This window comes from Clavelina lepadiformis, chromosome 6 (genome assembly GCF_947623445.1).
Source record: "Clavelina lepadiformis chromosome 6, kaClaLepa1.1, whole genome shotgun sequence".
In the NCBI taxonomy this organism is placed as follows: domain Eukaryota; kingdom Metazoa; phylum Chordata; class Ascidiacea; order Aplousobranchia; family Clavelinidae; genus Clavelina; species Clavelina lepadiformis.
The window spans coordinates 15,687,794-15,702,963 of NC_135245.1; the positions used below are offsets into that span (position 1 = coordinate 15,687,794).

The window sequence follows — 15,170 nt, forward strand, 5'->3', positions numbered from 1 at the left end:
CAAAATATATTACGTACAATAAGGTTATTGAAATCAGTTGTGAATACAGTACTGACCTTATCAAGACCCACTGAGCTCCACTTCCTGACGTGATCTTTAACAAGGTTTACATTTTGCATATTACTTGTTTTAAATAATGTATTGGGCATTAAAAAGTAAATATTTTACAAGTTGTAAGAATATAACTCAAAAATACCAAAATCCAGGTTGTTTAGTAAAAAATACATTTACTGCAGCTTTTAGTTGTAGTCACACAACACCCTCTGGCGGTGGAGTAAATTTATTTGTCCGTCGCAGGGGGCGAATTTGTTGTTTATGATACAAAGTTGTTGTAAATGAACATTGCTCTGATTACCATAAAAAGCGTTTAAGCTTCCAGTTAAGCCCTATGGTTTCTTTCTAATAAAAAATTTTTTTCAATTTTGTAAGTTTATTTTGAATATGCTTTGATACAAGTTTTACTCACCTTATACTAATTTAAACCTTACAAAGCATTCTTACCACCTTGTTGGGGTGTAATGATGTATATTCACTGTATTGTTGACTGGGAACGACTAGGACGGGAATACATTAATACTAACTGGAAAATTTTATCTGGCCAACAGCTGCTTGGTGACTAAAGCGGATAATGACTAAACTTTTTAAGATTTTATTATACTTCATAGATCTTAATTATACGCCAGATACATATACATAGATTTTAAGCTCTATGATTTATCCTTCATATTTTCAGTGCACATTGAATAAACTAACTGTAATTTAGAATAAATTATTTGATGATATTTGATCGAATATCTTTTAACTTGAACTCAAGTGATCGAAGTATGTATCACACACACACCGAATGACCTTTGTGTTTTTTGCTCTACACAATTTCCGCAGAGCCATGCGCAGGTTTGGATACCGGTTTAACTTTTACTGCGGCTGCGAGGCAGGTACGGGTATGATTGTAGCAATGTGGAGCACTGACCAATTTTTTGCTGCGGGCTGACTTCCGTGAGAATTGCGATGAAAGCACCCAAGCGTTGCAACAGCTTATGTCTGTCTTGTAAATATTCTATGGCTACTGAGTTAGCAATACTTAGTCCGTGACTGTACGGTAGATAGCCTTTATGTTCCACAAATCAGCAACTTTAAAAAAAGCTCAAGGATATTAGCTTTGGGTTTGTTATTTTGGAGTTTTATTCATCAATTGCCATCACACAGCTTTGCAATGCTTCATAATGTTTTACGGCTTGCGCACAATATCCCAGTAGATTTGGAAGTAGATCTGAAAAACATTTGCAAATGTTTGTGTTAGGCTTTCAAAGTAAGAAAACAATTATAATAAACTTCCACAGCAGATAAAGAATATTTTCAAAGAATTGCTTTGTAATTTAAGAAGGCGTATGCTCGATATTTTCAAATCTAACTGCTATTAAATACTTCTAGAAAGTATATCTGGTTAGTAAGCAATCGACAATGTTATATAATACGAAAATACAATACAACAATACTTATACAATACAAATAGACATTTAAACCGTCCCTCTTAAACTTTAATAGTTGCTAGAGTACTTTTAATTGACGTCCCACCCTAACATAACTCTATTACAAGTTAAAAGTTTCATCTTGAAATTATTCATACTTCAAGTCATTATGAGCTGAAATCAAATAAAATGCAGTTCGAATTCACCACTAAAGGGCGCAAAACCCTTAAAAGGTGACTGCAGCTAAAGTTTCACCTCACTGTGAACGTTTTTTCAATAACCTCAAAAAAGTTTTACCTTATCATTTCCTTATAAAATAATAAATGTAAAGATTTTGGTGATCAGTTTCTATAATTAATTTTGTTTTATGCCTTGTATCTAAATCCTAACTCTAACGTTTCCAATTTTTCTCACTGGCACTGACATACTTAAGTCAAGTTTTTGTCGAAGTGTATTGAATTGATGTTAATTTATCGAAGCCACCAAACCATGTTATGTATACCTGGTTCAATGGTTCATTGTAAAAATCATGTAGAGGTCGTGTTGTAACATATTGTTGTAACATTAAACACGAAACGTTGTTTTTTAAATGGTAAATATTTGAAATGTTAGAATTAGATCCAACAGAAAAGTTGTCGTAGCTAGAGGTTTAAGTACACTTTATTGATGCCCTGATTGCTGACGTCATCAATAAAGTGTATCCAAATCGATAGACTGAAGTTTTTTCGTCTACATTTTTATTCTTTTTTGCAACGCATATATACCTTTAAAGGCTAGGCAGATTTGAAAACTATGTAAACGTTTGAGGTTGGTTATAACGATGCAGGTAAACCTACAGTACTCGTTGCTTTGTAAGGGCAATACAATTGCAGGCTGAGGTTCTTTGCCTTGGAATTAAAGCTAGATTAGGCATTTAAGACGACTTTTTAATGGGTAATATTATGTAAATATTTGCATGGGTAACTCGAAAGCACTTGACGTGTTTTCTATTATTTCATCCAGCGCCTTCTCACCCAAATCATACCAGTTAGCAGACTTTTCCGATGTTAGATAATGATTTTATGTTTTCCTTGTGATGACGTGCACTTAGGCAAACATTTGCACGTATTTTTTGTAATCAGACATCCCTTTGTGTTCGTCCGATTGTGCTAAGTTTACAGAAGCGTATAGTTACAGTATGTGGTTTTAGAATAAGATAACACGATTTATCCAAAAAGCTATTTCAAAACTTGCTGGATTATTGTATATTCATGGTCCAAGGATAAAAAATCATTGAGTTACATGCTTTTAGCTCTTTCCTCTATCCATTTATTCCCCTCTCCTTCATTGCTTTTTCCTTTTTCTTCTCCCTTTTCATTTCTTACTTTCTTTCCTTGCATCCCTTTCTCTCCAATCTCCAATCTCTCTCTCTTTCTTTCTATTCTTCCGTTTTTCTTAAGAATAATTCATTACGCAAGCTACATTTAGCCTAACTATAAAACAATCAAATGCTACCAACTAAAAATAAGTATTTCAGTGTGTATGGAGAAGAAAGCTGACGTATGGGATATGTTAGATTAGCTTAGTATAAAACGTAGACAACTGAAGTCATATAAGTGCACGAATAATCGCCACTATCTAAAAACTCTCATATATTTGACAAATGGTTGCTATACTGTAATCTTTAGGTCAGAATAATGTCAATCAGCAGGTAGTAAAAACTCTAATAACGCAAACAAAGTAACGGAATCTTATTGAAATTAATTTCCTGAGATTTTTGTAGCTTACCCACTGCTTGCTTAAGCATGCTTACTTAAAAGATATCAATTGCTTCATGACAAGTTTTGTAGCTTTCATGTTAAATTTGTGTTGTATAATGGTGCATTTGCAGCGCATATGCGCGTCGTACCATATCCGTCCGCATAAGTAAATGTTTGAGTTTAGTGAGTGATGGTTGAGAAACGATTGTACAGTAGTATATAGGATTTGAAGCATTATAGACCCATAGCTAAATTAAGTCCATATTTCAAAGTCGATTTTGAAAAGAATTTTAGTAAACAAGTCTTTCAATAACCAATCTTTTATTTGATTTCACCTGAGCTCTTATTAATAATTGTTCGCTTTTTTGCTTTTTTCTTCTTTGTATTTTCACAGTACGTCAGCCATACATCATATAACAAAACGAGATTTTGAAAGATTTGCTTTATTGTTATATCGCAACTGGAGTAGAAATAGCCTTGATCACCTTCAGAATCATAGCAATTCCTTTATACGTTCTCATAAAGTATTTAGATATGTGGAAAAATTAAGGCAACATAACTTGCATGTACAGTTGTTTTTCAAAAAACAAAAATCAAACAGTATTCGAAAAATCGGATTAGTTCATAAAATGTAAAATTGCTAAGTAAATATTTTTGTTATAACTGATGTTGGTGTCTACTTTTACAAATAAAACATCATGGTGCTAATGCCAAATCAATAAAGATTTGATTAGTTTAGGATCTAAGTGTTAAAGGCTCACAGTATAAAAAAGTAATGGGAGTGCCAAAATGGGCTCAGCAGATTTGGGCCTTTCGAAATACCCTGGCCATTCTTCTCACCCCCATAATCTTACTTCCAATTCCTTTGGCTCTTCCTGGCACTGTGAGTTTTATTTTGTTTGTTTTACTGCGTGTTACAAATATTATGGTTATATTTATAGATGGTTACTACTACCATCTCAAAGTTTTGTGGCACACGTAAAAGCTTTGACAAGTATGTTAAGCCTGGGCTGCATAGCATTTAAAGTTAAACAAATAGTTAAAGAGAAATTAACAAAAAGGCTTGCTTTAAGTAGTGGTTTAACACGCGCAAAACTGTACTTACGTTGTAATAGGAAGCAGCATGTGGATACACGATTGCTTGGATGGCAATTTATTGGATCACAGAAGCAGTGCCACTTGGAGTTACAGCTTTCATACCGCTTATTGTGTTTCCACTCAGTGGAGTTATGACGGGTTCAGAAGTCAGTTCCACTTACTTCAAAGACACAACCTGGTTATTTATCGGTGGATTGATCATAGCAATATCTGTCGAGACAACTGGACTTCATAAAAGAATTGCTCTTGGTGTTTTGCTACTAGTGGGAGCAAAACCACGTTGGTAAATGTTATTAATTTTTTTTTACATAAGTTGAGAGGTGGGTATAATAGAGGTTAGTATAGCGCCTTGATACAACAAAGTACTCTTAAATATACATCACGTATTTTATGACGTTTGGTTATGAATAAATTTAATGATTGTTAGTTCAATGGTGTTTATCACTTTTTAGAGACAGGTTTATAGGACTTATAAAACAAGCTTAAAATATCACGATTTATGAACATGTTAAAGAACATATTTGCACCACCATCTTGGGTACTAAATAGCCTACAACGTCAAGTTAAAAATTAATAAGCAATTAAACTTAAGAAGTTTAGTTGCAAAGAGTTTACATAATTCTTAAATATTAAACATTTTGGCTCCTAAGAAAAATAATCTTGTTTAAAAGTGAATGGCTGTTTAAAAATGGACATTAATAATCAACTGGAATGTAGAATTCTTGATTAGCACGTGATACGAATGAGATCTTGTATAAGTTTGGTGTGTACACTTCAAGCGATATTTATATACAAGCGCAAAATTAAAAACATTTTATCCCGGTTTTAAGCTTAATGTTGGGCTTCATGTTAACGAGCTTCTTCCTTTCGATGTGGATTAGCAATACGGCGACAACAGCTATGATGTTACCAATTGTTGAAGCTGTTTTCAAGGAACTAAAAGCTGATGGCGAAAGAAACCTTGCCAAGAGAAACAAAGCCAAGGTAAAGGGAAAAAGTACCGCAGTATTATAGTGCCGAATTATTGTACCGCGGTACTTTTTCAGTACCGATACCGGTACCGACGGTGCGTTTTAGAAAAAAATACAGAATCCCTGTAACGAATTACTTTTTTCAAGAAACATAAGTCGGTCCTGGTGCTCAGTACTTTTAAAATGATTACTTAAAAGTTTAAGTGGTGTGTTTTTCAAAAACTTCATATTAATTAAAATTTAATGCCAATTTTAGCGTTTCTTTGTTCTTGTTTGATCTATAAATGTCTAATAAAAGAGTGTGTTAACATATACTTTTACCTGAAGTAATCGTTAGCGAGGTCATTTGCACTTGCAACAGGGCCCGCTGGTACCCTTTAGTTAAAGCATTTAAAATTTTAAATGGTTAAATAAAAATATCTTTATACCTTGACCTTACCTCCAGTGTTGGAATGAATGCTTCACTACATAGCATGCTAATTATCGCTGTAATTGTAACTCTTGTAGCAACCTAAATATTAGCTAATATTTTTATGCTTGCTTGTTTAGATCAATAATATTGATGAAATTACACGAAAGAAAAGCGGCTCAAACGGCACAGGGTTCACTTCTTTTCATTCAAACGAGGCATATAAGGTTGATGTTGCTGAAAAAGAAAACAAAGAAAAATCTTCGAGCAACACAGATCGTGGTGAAACGGAGAGCGACGAAGTCATTACGGTTGAAGATGTAAGCAAGCTACTTTGCCATCAGAAATGGTCATTGCTTGATAAATTACAAACTTGAATACTGAAGACGAATTGACTTGTTACTATACAGCTTGCCTCGATTGCTTATATAGACCCATGTAGTCATAACCTATATAGGCCTACTTTACGTTATAGGTTTTTAAGAGTAAGTTATATGTTGAGACTTAGGTACAACTTGTATTATAGGATGGACCACATGAAACGGAAGATCAATTTCGAAAGAGAATGGACAACTTGATCAAAGGAATCACTTTGAGTGTTCCCTATTCTGCTAGTATTGGGGGGACCTCCACCCTAACTGGAACTGCACCCAATCTGATCTTATCTGGACAAATTGAAGTGTAAGTGTAGCCTACAAATAAAAAGTAATAGAAATGTGTATCATGAACATAAATTTAACCGCTCGTAACTATACAGATTGTTTCCGGACGCCTCTCAGCAACTTTCGTTTGGGACCTGGATAGTATATTGTCTTCCGGGGGCGCTTATTATATTGGTATTCGGCTACATCTGGCTGAGCACGTATTTTCTTGGATTTAAGTAAGTTGTAGTTCGTTGATAGATACTTGTCTGGACTCTGAGCTTGATTCGAGTATTTACTTTAGTCCTCGTGAAATTTGCGCCTGTATTGCTGGGGGTGAAGAGACTGAAGGAGAGAAGAATGCAAAGAAAGTTATCAACGTCGAATACAAAAAGCTTGGATCCATCAAGTTCGTAATTCATGATTTTAAAACTGTTTAGGATCTAAACTTTTCCAGGTTATATTACTATGTGAAAATTGCGACATACACATTTTGTTGCACTGCAACTCTTGTTACTTATATATACATATTGATATTTCATATTCAATTTATCAGGTGGAACGAACTTACCGTGCTCACAATTTTCATATTTACTGCTCTACTCTGGTTTTTCCGGGACCCAGGTTTTATGCCAGGTTGGACGATTATATTCTTAGATGGTTATGTCACTGATGGTACTGTTGCCATGACGATGGCATTTCTTCTTTTCATTCTTCCCGAAGAAAAACCAAGCTTTTTGCGGAAAAAGGACAAACGTTATGAAGGTATTTGAAACTACTTACCTCAGAGGTTAAAGGTTATGTTGCAACGAAAAGTTGAACTACGTCATTTCTTTCGACAAATATTTACATTGCATTTAAGTCAAACTTTGGCGTTAAGTATAGCACAACAAACGAGCGAAGTTATACGTAAATATAGATTATTGTTTGAATGCAATATCAAGGAACTTTGTATGTTTTACCACATATAGTGAAATGTATAGCCCGTTAGTGATTTGTGTTTGGATATTCTTGACCAACTGAGGCAAAAATAGACCCTTATTTAGGCTAAACCACATTCTAACACTTTTTAGCTGAAAGCTTACAAGATTAGGTGATTCGATTGATGGATTGATTTGAATCGCTTTTAAACAGCAAATTGGCTGAGCAAACAACACACCTCAGTTGTTTGAATGCTTTGCTTCACTATAGGCTAGACTAACCTAGACTAGACCTAAACCTTGACTAGACTAGAGTAGACTAACCAATCAGATAGATAAAATAAGGAATACATTACTTTTAGACTCGGGTAATGTTTCTACATTTGTTCGATCTTTTATGCAGTTATAGTTAGGGTTATGATTTTAGGGCAAAAGTAGAAGTCCCGTGATTTCTACTCAACAATTCCGGGATTTTTTGAGTTCGATAAAATTGGTAAAAGTACACACATGAGCTGCAGTAACCGCTTTTATTTCTTATAATATTAACGCATAAACGGGAAGGCATCAAGATTGTTATTATTAACGTGGCTCCAGATTTTATTGGCAAAATTGCCAACAGCCAAGAAGTCGACTTGTATTGTAAAACTGCTTTAAAAGAAAAAATTCAAAAATTTACGCAACATCGCTTTGACATTTAAAGCTACATTCTTGACATCCTGGGATTTTGATAAAATTAATCCCGAGATCGGGACTACAAAAAGCGTTAAAATTCCGAGATTTTGTGATCGGGATTTCCCTGCTGGATCCCATCCCTAGTCATATAGTGTTTAACGCAATACCTTAATCCAAATAATAATAACCTATCACCTGGTTGCCATGAAGTAGGTTAAGTTCGAGAAATCTTCCTTGATATATAAAAGTCCATAGAACCAGCATGGAAGAGTAGGCCTGACTTCATATAGTCAGCTGGTTTCTTAGCTTTACTGGTTTTGATAATTAAACTCACGAAAAGTTAAATGCCGAAAAGTCGTTTTTCATTTGCAACCAAAGAGGCTCAAATAAAAGGAAATGGAACTTCAGCAACAACTTATTCAAAATTTTTCAAACAGACTAATTTTTACGATTGGCGTTGCTTTTCGTGCATTGCGTTGCTTTTCTCTGGTTTTCGATGCGCATTTTAATTGGTTTTGTAAATGCGTTGGCGAATTCGTCAATGACGTCATTCGATACGCGTGCTATTCTTGAAACGAATCCACCATATAAACCCGCTTGCTTTGAGTCAGTTGTTTTTACTTGATAATAATGTAGAGCCAAGTTTCAGATATGGTAAGAACAAAGAAGGCTTGAAATAGCGAAATGATTGGAACAAGCGGCTTAAAATTCATAATATTTATTGATAGTATTTTGTGTGTGTGATAAAAAATTTCAATCTTTATACGGAACAGATGGAATTCGTCGACCATATCCTAGCATAATGAATTGGAAAATCATTCACACGAAGTTTCCTTGGGATATATTATTTCTTCTTTGTGGTGGTTTTGCTCTTGCCGATGGAGCTGTGGTACGTCATTACGTGCTGCTTTGTTTAAAAATGTCTTGATATTTTACCTGAATTTTAAAACTGTTCCTCCATGTGCTCAAGTGGAGAATTTCGATATTATTAATCTAATTGTATACCTGCCCGTGATTTCAAACGGAAGCAATTTTGTTATGGTCGCTCATGCTGCCAACACATTGGTTAGATAAGAAGAAAAAAGAATAAATAGTATTTTTTAACATGGGCCATAGCAGCCTCCTGATAAGTTAGAAGACCAAGGGCAATTGAAAATGCACAAGTTTTGTAAAAAAGTGGGATAAGTATTTAAATTGTTAAAAATCGTTTATGTGTGATAAAATATATTTTTTACATTCCTATTCCAAATATTTTGATGTTTAATACAAGGAATCAGGGTTTTCCGCGTGGATGGGGCAACAACTGGCTTTTCTAGGCGGCATTCCTGACTGGGCGATTTGTTTGGTTGTTACCATCATCGTATGTTTGTTCACGGAATGCTCCAGCAATACAGCCACCGCGTCGTTGTTTGTCCCAATCTTGGCGGAACTGGTAAGAGTTTCCATCGCTTATATCTATAACTTAGCGCATTGCACTTACCGATAGATGTGTTAAAAGCCACGAACTGTATGTCTTATTGCAAACTTTTTTCGCAACACCTTTTCGTTTAATGTAACAACGATTATTTTTTAGGCTCAAACAATTCAAGTTCATCCATTTTACTTAATGATTCCTCCGGTTCTCGCATCTTCTCTGGCATTTATGTTGCCCGTAGCAACACCGCCAAATGCAATTGCTTTCTCGTACGGCCATCTAAAAGTTATCGATTTGGTAAGTGTTGAGGTTTTCAGCACTATGGTAATCATCTCCTAAAGATGAATGTGTCCCTAGCCTATTCATTAGCGTAGGGCAGGCTGATTAGTATTGGCCTATACAGCAAAAATAAATTTTGAGTATATATTTTTTTCTTTTAGATCAAAGCTGGTTGGATGATGAATATTATTGGTATTGTTGTCATCACTATTTTGATTAACACGTTCGGCATGGCTTTTTTCAACTTGTCAACTTACCCTGATTGGGCCAAGCCTCCACTAGAGGATGCAACCACTGCAATAACAAACGCAACTTTGGCAAAAGAAATTGTACACTACATATATAATGAACCAAGGAACTGAATACAGCATAAATGATTTGATATTTAACGACAGTTTTGCTAAACCTTTTATTCAAATTAACATATGTTTTCTGAAGAGTTTAAGCTGCAAGACCGTACTTTATTCAGTTCGTAAAGCGATATGTAGTATCCAGTGAGATGCAAAACTTCTTTTATGGCTTATATACGCGATCTCCTATATAGGTTATAACATTTTATGAAATGATTAAGAACATGCATCGCTGCTTCCAACGCTCAAGCTAGGGAGGCAGGTGCCAACTTTCGAGATTTCATCAAACACTGTCAGGTAGTTGTCGATATTTTCTTCACCGAAGAAAAAGTGACTGCATTTGCCACCCACCCCGATCAACTTAAAAATAGATTTGAAAGTAAACAAAAAACCAACCTGGAAGTTTAGTAAATGTTGTAAAAATTCTTAAACTATTTCGTGACTGTACTGTATATACCTTTATTAATTCTTGACAATTCCTTTCCAATCCGAGTCCTATCACATACACGTTGATACCCAGTTTTTCAAGATCTGCTTTTGTCTTTTTGATAGCTTGTTCAGCAGAGAGCCCATTAGTTCCGCAATTAGCGCATCTTAACAAGAAATTCAAACAAAATAAAAACTTTTTGTCCCGAAACAAAGCTTTACTTTTATAGGAACTTATCGCAAACATTAAGCTTATGTGCTTCTTTAGTTGGTTGTCATATGACCGTCTCATACCATTTGACTTATAATTAACCTATGATATATTTTCAGCTGAAATTTATCGTTATGGTTGCATAATAAATTTTTATTTGTCAATTTAGGTTGTACTTGTTTAAATTTCTTATTTGAATTCATTTACCCATCGGTAATAAGAATGATTTCTTGTGTAACGTCAGATCGTCCTCTTCTGCCTCCGTTTGAATTATCCAGAACAACTTCATGTGCATATGCTAAAGCTTTGTCCAAACACGTGCTTTTGCCAGAGGTAGTGTTGTATCTATGTTTAAAAGGAAACGTTTTTACTTTACTGCTTAAGAATATGCAGCTGCCCAAGATTTCATTTGATATAGCACTGGATTCATTGCAGGTGTTGTCTATAATGCTAACTTATGAGTAAGTTTATACTTTATGGAGCTGATGTGTGCAGCCAGTAGGTAGTTGAACTCATTAAGAAAGTTGTTGCTGTCAAGTAAACTCTTATGCAAGTGGATTTCTTGATCAAACGACATAACTGCAACTCGCGTTACGGTTGGTTTGACTTCAAGGACACCAGCACAAAGCACTATACAATGATGCCAAATATATCATTATTAACTAAAGCAAACAAAGTACAGAGTCGTAATTAACCAAGTCATCAAACTCGAGTAGCTAGACAAGCCAAGTCTTTCGAAAGAAGCGAGTCGACTCAAGTTGAGTCATTTGGCAAATAAGATTCGAGTCAAGTCAGTTATTTTATATAAAAAACTAAGCCACACGGAAATCAAAAATACCGTTTCTATCAACAGGAAACGTTTGGAATATTTACAAATTTGCATTCTTTTGCTGTTTCATACGTGTTTGCAGAAAACAAACTTCATTTTAACTCACATTTTGATGTGTTTGGATAAAAAAGTTGTTTTATCTGAATGCTGAAACTTAATCAACGAAGGCTGACTGGATTCAAGTCAAGTCATATACGCAATTTGATAGAATGAGACTCGAGTCAATTTTTTCCAAAAAGTGATTCGAGTACGACTCAAGTTGAGTCATTGACTCGAATCATTACGACTTTGATAAACAAACATAGCCTACCAATAACGGAAATAAAATCCGCATTACTTTATTTTGTAACCTTTGAGTCGTCCAATAGGTTAACAGCAAAAAGGTCACGAAAGTAGCATTACTCGATCACTAATCCAAGGGAATCAGGTCACCAACTTACGCATGGCAAGCTTGAAAGCAAATTCCTTGAGTTTGTTGAATTTCGTTTCTCCTACACTACCACTTTCGTCCATCATAATGACCAGATCTCTTTTCTTGGCTACGATGACCGGAGCCTGTAAGTATGAACACAAAGATAATCTAAAGTGTCTCTGACAAGAATCGTGATGAGTCTTCAATTTATAAAAACACTAATAATCTCATAAACTTATTACTCATATTTCATTATTTATCTTTAAAGTTTAATTTTTATTATTTTCTTGTCACTTACTGATCTTCTTCTCCGAACAGTTTCCGGGGAATTGCAATTTCCGCGAAAAAGTGAGTTATTTTGTGACGATAATCTTTCTTCGACCAAGCATTCTGATTGTGAATTCAAACTCTGTTTTCCCAAAAAGGACTGAGATGCTCGAGCGATGCCTTGAGGTGCAGCAAAGTTTGCCAAAAAAGAACTGGCCAATAGAATCTGTCGGTCGCATTCCTCTTCAACTATAAATAAAATGTTTAAACATGAATGTCTCATTCTTGACATTACGATTTTCTCACTCTCATATTTCTCACTATTGTGAGACCGTTTTACCGTTTTGGCAAAACAATTTCAATACTAGGCCAGACATCATTTTTTTGCAAAATTATTTAATGCATTTACATCTTTGTTCTGTTTTTTTGGAGGAGTATGGGCGGTGGCTGTCAAGTTTAACGTTAATTTTGCATTTTTTTAAATACATTTAGTATTTTTTATTTCTTATTTATTATATTTAATTTATTTTGTAATTTTTTTACATTTTTTTCAAGCCTTTTTACGTTACAATTTTAGATTTTTAGATTTTTTCTTTGCTAGTTTTTTTTTTTTTAAATTATTTTTCAAAAACTTTATGCAAATTATTGCAATTATTTCAAATATTTTGGGAATTAAACATTTTTTGTAAGGTACCTGTACCGAATAAGGCCCACCTAACACTTTTTTGAAAATAACTCAAGAACCATAAATGAGAATAGACTGAAAAATCGTATTGTATTAGTGAGGGTATATGACTACAACATATTCAAACCACAATAACTGACAACCCCTCAAAAAAATTTTATAAAGAAATTAAAAATTCCAAAAAATGGGCCTTATTAGGAGCATAGGCTCCTAATAAGGCCCACCAATTTTGTGAGTATTTTGATTCAAAACATAGTAATAGACAACATATAACATTATTAGAAATTTCACATTTTAAGTTGTACAAACATTTAAAAAGATTCCACTAGGCGCATCAAAGTAATTGCAACAATTTGCCAACTGATGACTGGAACCACTCTTGAAGTCTGGACATCAATTAGCCAAGCATCTTGTATGGGCCTTATTAGGCACATGTGGCATCCACGAAAAAAACGTCACATTTTTATCATCAGAAAAGTTTTAGCAAAAAAAAGTGCATTATCCTTTTCAATACTAAGTTGGTTGTTACATGAAAACTTCAGCCGGCAGACAACAGTTCATTTAACCGGCCAAATTCTCACTTACTTTTTTTCTAAATTAACAAAACCACCTTAACTGCAAGTATCAAATTTTTGTTGTGCTCTAGCGAATCGGTTGATCACTTGACAAGGATGAAATCTGGTAAACCATCATGAATTTATATTAGTTTTTATGTAGGGACAAAATCTTTTATTTATTTGCACGGGTTTGCGAAATATGAGCAATGGGCCTTATTAGGGACCGGGCCTTATTCGGTACAGGTACCTTATAATCTTTAAAAATTTACTTTCAATAATTTTTTTAATTTAATTTTTGAAAACTTTTTCTTAAATATTTTTTGAATTAAATATGCTTTTGTTTTTAAAGAATTTTCACACTTTGTGAATTTCTTTTAAAGCGAGTTGTTTGTCTTTTCCAGACTTTCTATGAAACCGAGGAAGGCCATCAGATTTTTTGTCACAAAAGTATTTCCATGTCAGAAAATATGTTTTAGCGTCTAGGAACTCGGTTAAACATTTTAGGTGGTTAGTTAAGTTTTGAGTTAAGTTAAGCTGAATGCAAGGTGGTAAAGAAAAAGACTGTGTGATGGCGTTTATTTTGGTTAATATAGCATAGTTTGTCGTCCTCTGAATATACAAACAGTACCGGGAGATACTGTACCTCGATCTGCTTACCGTCATAAACCGGTCTGCTAGGAATTATTTCTCAAACACAGCAAGATAAAAGTATTTATGGGTTTCATTTGATAACAATTTACGTGTGACATATTTTATCAGGCTTGACTTCAAACAGTGTTCCTTGTGTATTGCGCAGATGAAGTGTTCAAAGCATAAAACAAAACCAGTTAAGACCAAAAGCTTTACGATGATGAAACTTCTACCAAACAGGACAGAATGAGACAAAATGCAATACATTTTGTCTGGCCAAATGGTCGTGACTAAGGCTAGGACCAACCGGACTATTGGATATGTGCGGTAAACTTCTTCTCCGGCCTCCGCTTAACAGCATAACAAGCGAGACAAGCATGCAGCTTAAATATTAGCCAGATATCTGTAGTGAACTGGTTTATCTATGTCTTCCAGGCCCCATTTTCAATGTTAGCACATTTTAATTCGTAATCATTTTGGCTAAATTTTTGATGGGTATAGACATATTTCTAGAAAATAAAATTTAGCCAGATTGCAGATCACGGGCACATCAGAGTTCCTTGTTGTCCAATAAAAGCTTGCACACCGGCATTTGGTTAAAATCGCCGACCAAAAACATAATACTTGGTTATTTTGATGAATCTTATAATTTTACTAACTTGGAGGGCATTTATCTTGAGTTTTTCGTACTGGTGGATCACCTCGACAAAACCCCCATTGTCTTGAACGGCCGCAGCATCTATCGGGATTTGACCGATCTCGAGTACAAGAAGCTTCGGCTAAAAAAATCATTCTTCAAAGTCTAACTAAAGTTTAGACAACACAGAAACTTTACACCATTTGCCGACTAACAAAACGTATAACAAAAAGAACTTTACGTCTCATTAATAACAAGATTTTATTTACTGATAAGTCGAAATCTTTCAAGAAGTGAGGCCACAGCTGATTGGTTTGGCTGACAGCAGGTTGATCTACCTTGCAGTATTAGCAAAGCAAACACAATAACAAGTAATTTCATTTCTCAGTTTGGTGACGTAACCACAAGCAAAAATGACTAAAAACTTACCACTGAAAAGATTTCCATATAACTTTTAATTTCAATTACGAAAACAGTAAACAACTCGACATATACTTTCGTTTATCGTTTTATGAAGCAGTATATTTCTTATCCTTATAGTTTTAATATATATT

The 15,170-nt window shown here is 34.5% G+C and overlaps 2 protein-coding genes across 2 annotated transcripts; one reads left to right on the top strand and one right to left on the bottom strand.

Annotated features, from left to right (window-relative positions):
* Positions 1–3,946: 3,946 nt before the first annotated feature.
* On the top strand, positions 3,947–10,837 carry LOC143462881 (Na(+)/citrate cotransporter-like). The gene is made up of 12 exons (XM_076961186.1): positions 3,947–4,091; positions 4,324–4,589; positions 5,137–5,290; positions 5,827–6,006; positions 6,213–6,367; positions 6,444–6,566; positions 6,632–6,736; positions 6,884–7,092; positions 8,693–8,808; positions 9,190–9,351; positions 9,493–9,630; positions 9,774–10,837. Exons 1-12 carry the CDS (start codon positions 3,984–3,986, stop codon positions 9,972–9,974), a joined length of 1,917 nt encoding a protein of 638 aa, XP_076817301.1. The 5' UTR covers positions 3,947–3,983; the 3' UTR covers positions 9,975–10,837.
* Positions 10,053–15,065, bottom strand: LOC143462882 (collagen alpha-3(VI) chain-like). The gene is made up of 8 exons (XM_076961187.1): positions 14,886–15,065; positions 14,639–14,758; positions 12,139–12,356; positions 11,869–11,983; positions 11,073–11,229; positions 10,807–10,944; positions 10,420–10,555; positions 10,053–10,322 (listed from the first exon to the last, which is right to left on the bottom strand). Exons 1-8 carry the CDS (start codon positions 14,995–14,997, stop codon positions 10,179–10,181), a joined length of 1,140 nt encoding a protein of 379 aa, XP_076817302.1. The 5' UTR covers positions 14,998–15,065; the 3' UTR covers positions 10,053–10,178.
* Between the last annotated feature and the right edge of the window lie 105 nt (positions 15,066–15,170).

Excerpts from the sequence above, each read along its gene's own strand:
- LOC143462881 (XM_076961186.1), top strand. The coding sequence starts at position 3,984 with ATGGGAGTGCCAAAATGGGCTCAGCAGATTTGGGCCTTTCGAAATACC. Across the intron at positions 6,007-6,212 it reads AAGTCATTACGGTTGAAGAT|GATGGACCACATGAAACGGA; the intron begins GTAAGCAAGCTA and ends CTTGTATTATAG. Across the intron at positions 9,631-9,773 it reads ATCTAAAAGTTATCGATTTG|ATCAAAGCTGGTTGGATGAT; the intron begins GTAAGTGTTGAG and ends TTTTTCTTTTAG.
- LOC143462882 (XM_076961187.1), bottom strand. The coding sequence starts at position 14,997 with ATGAAATTACTTGTTATTGTGTTTGCTTTGCTAATACTGCAAGGTAGA. Across the intron at positions 12,357-14,638 it reads TCAAGATAAATGCCCTCCAA|TTGAAGAGGAATGCGACCGA; the intron begins GTTAGTAAAATT and ends TTTTATTTATAG. Across the intron at positions 11,984-12,138 it reads CTGTTCGGAGAAGAAGATCA|GCTCCGGTCATCGTAGCCAA; the intron begins GTAAGTGACAAG and ends TCATACTTACAG.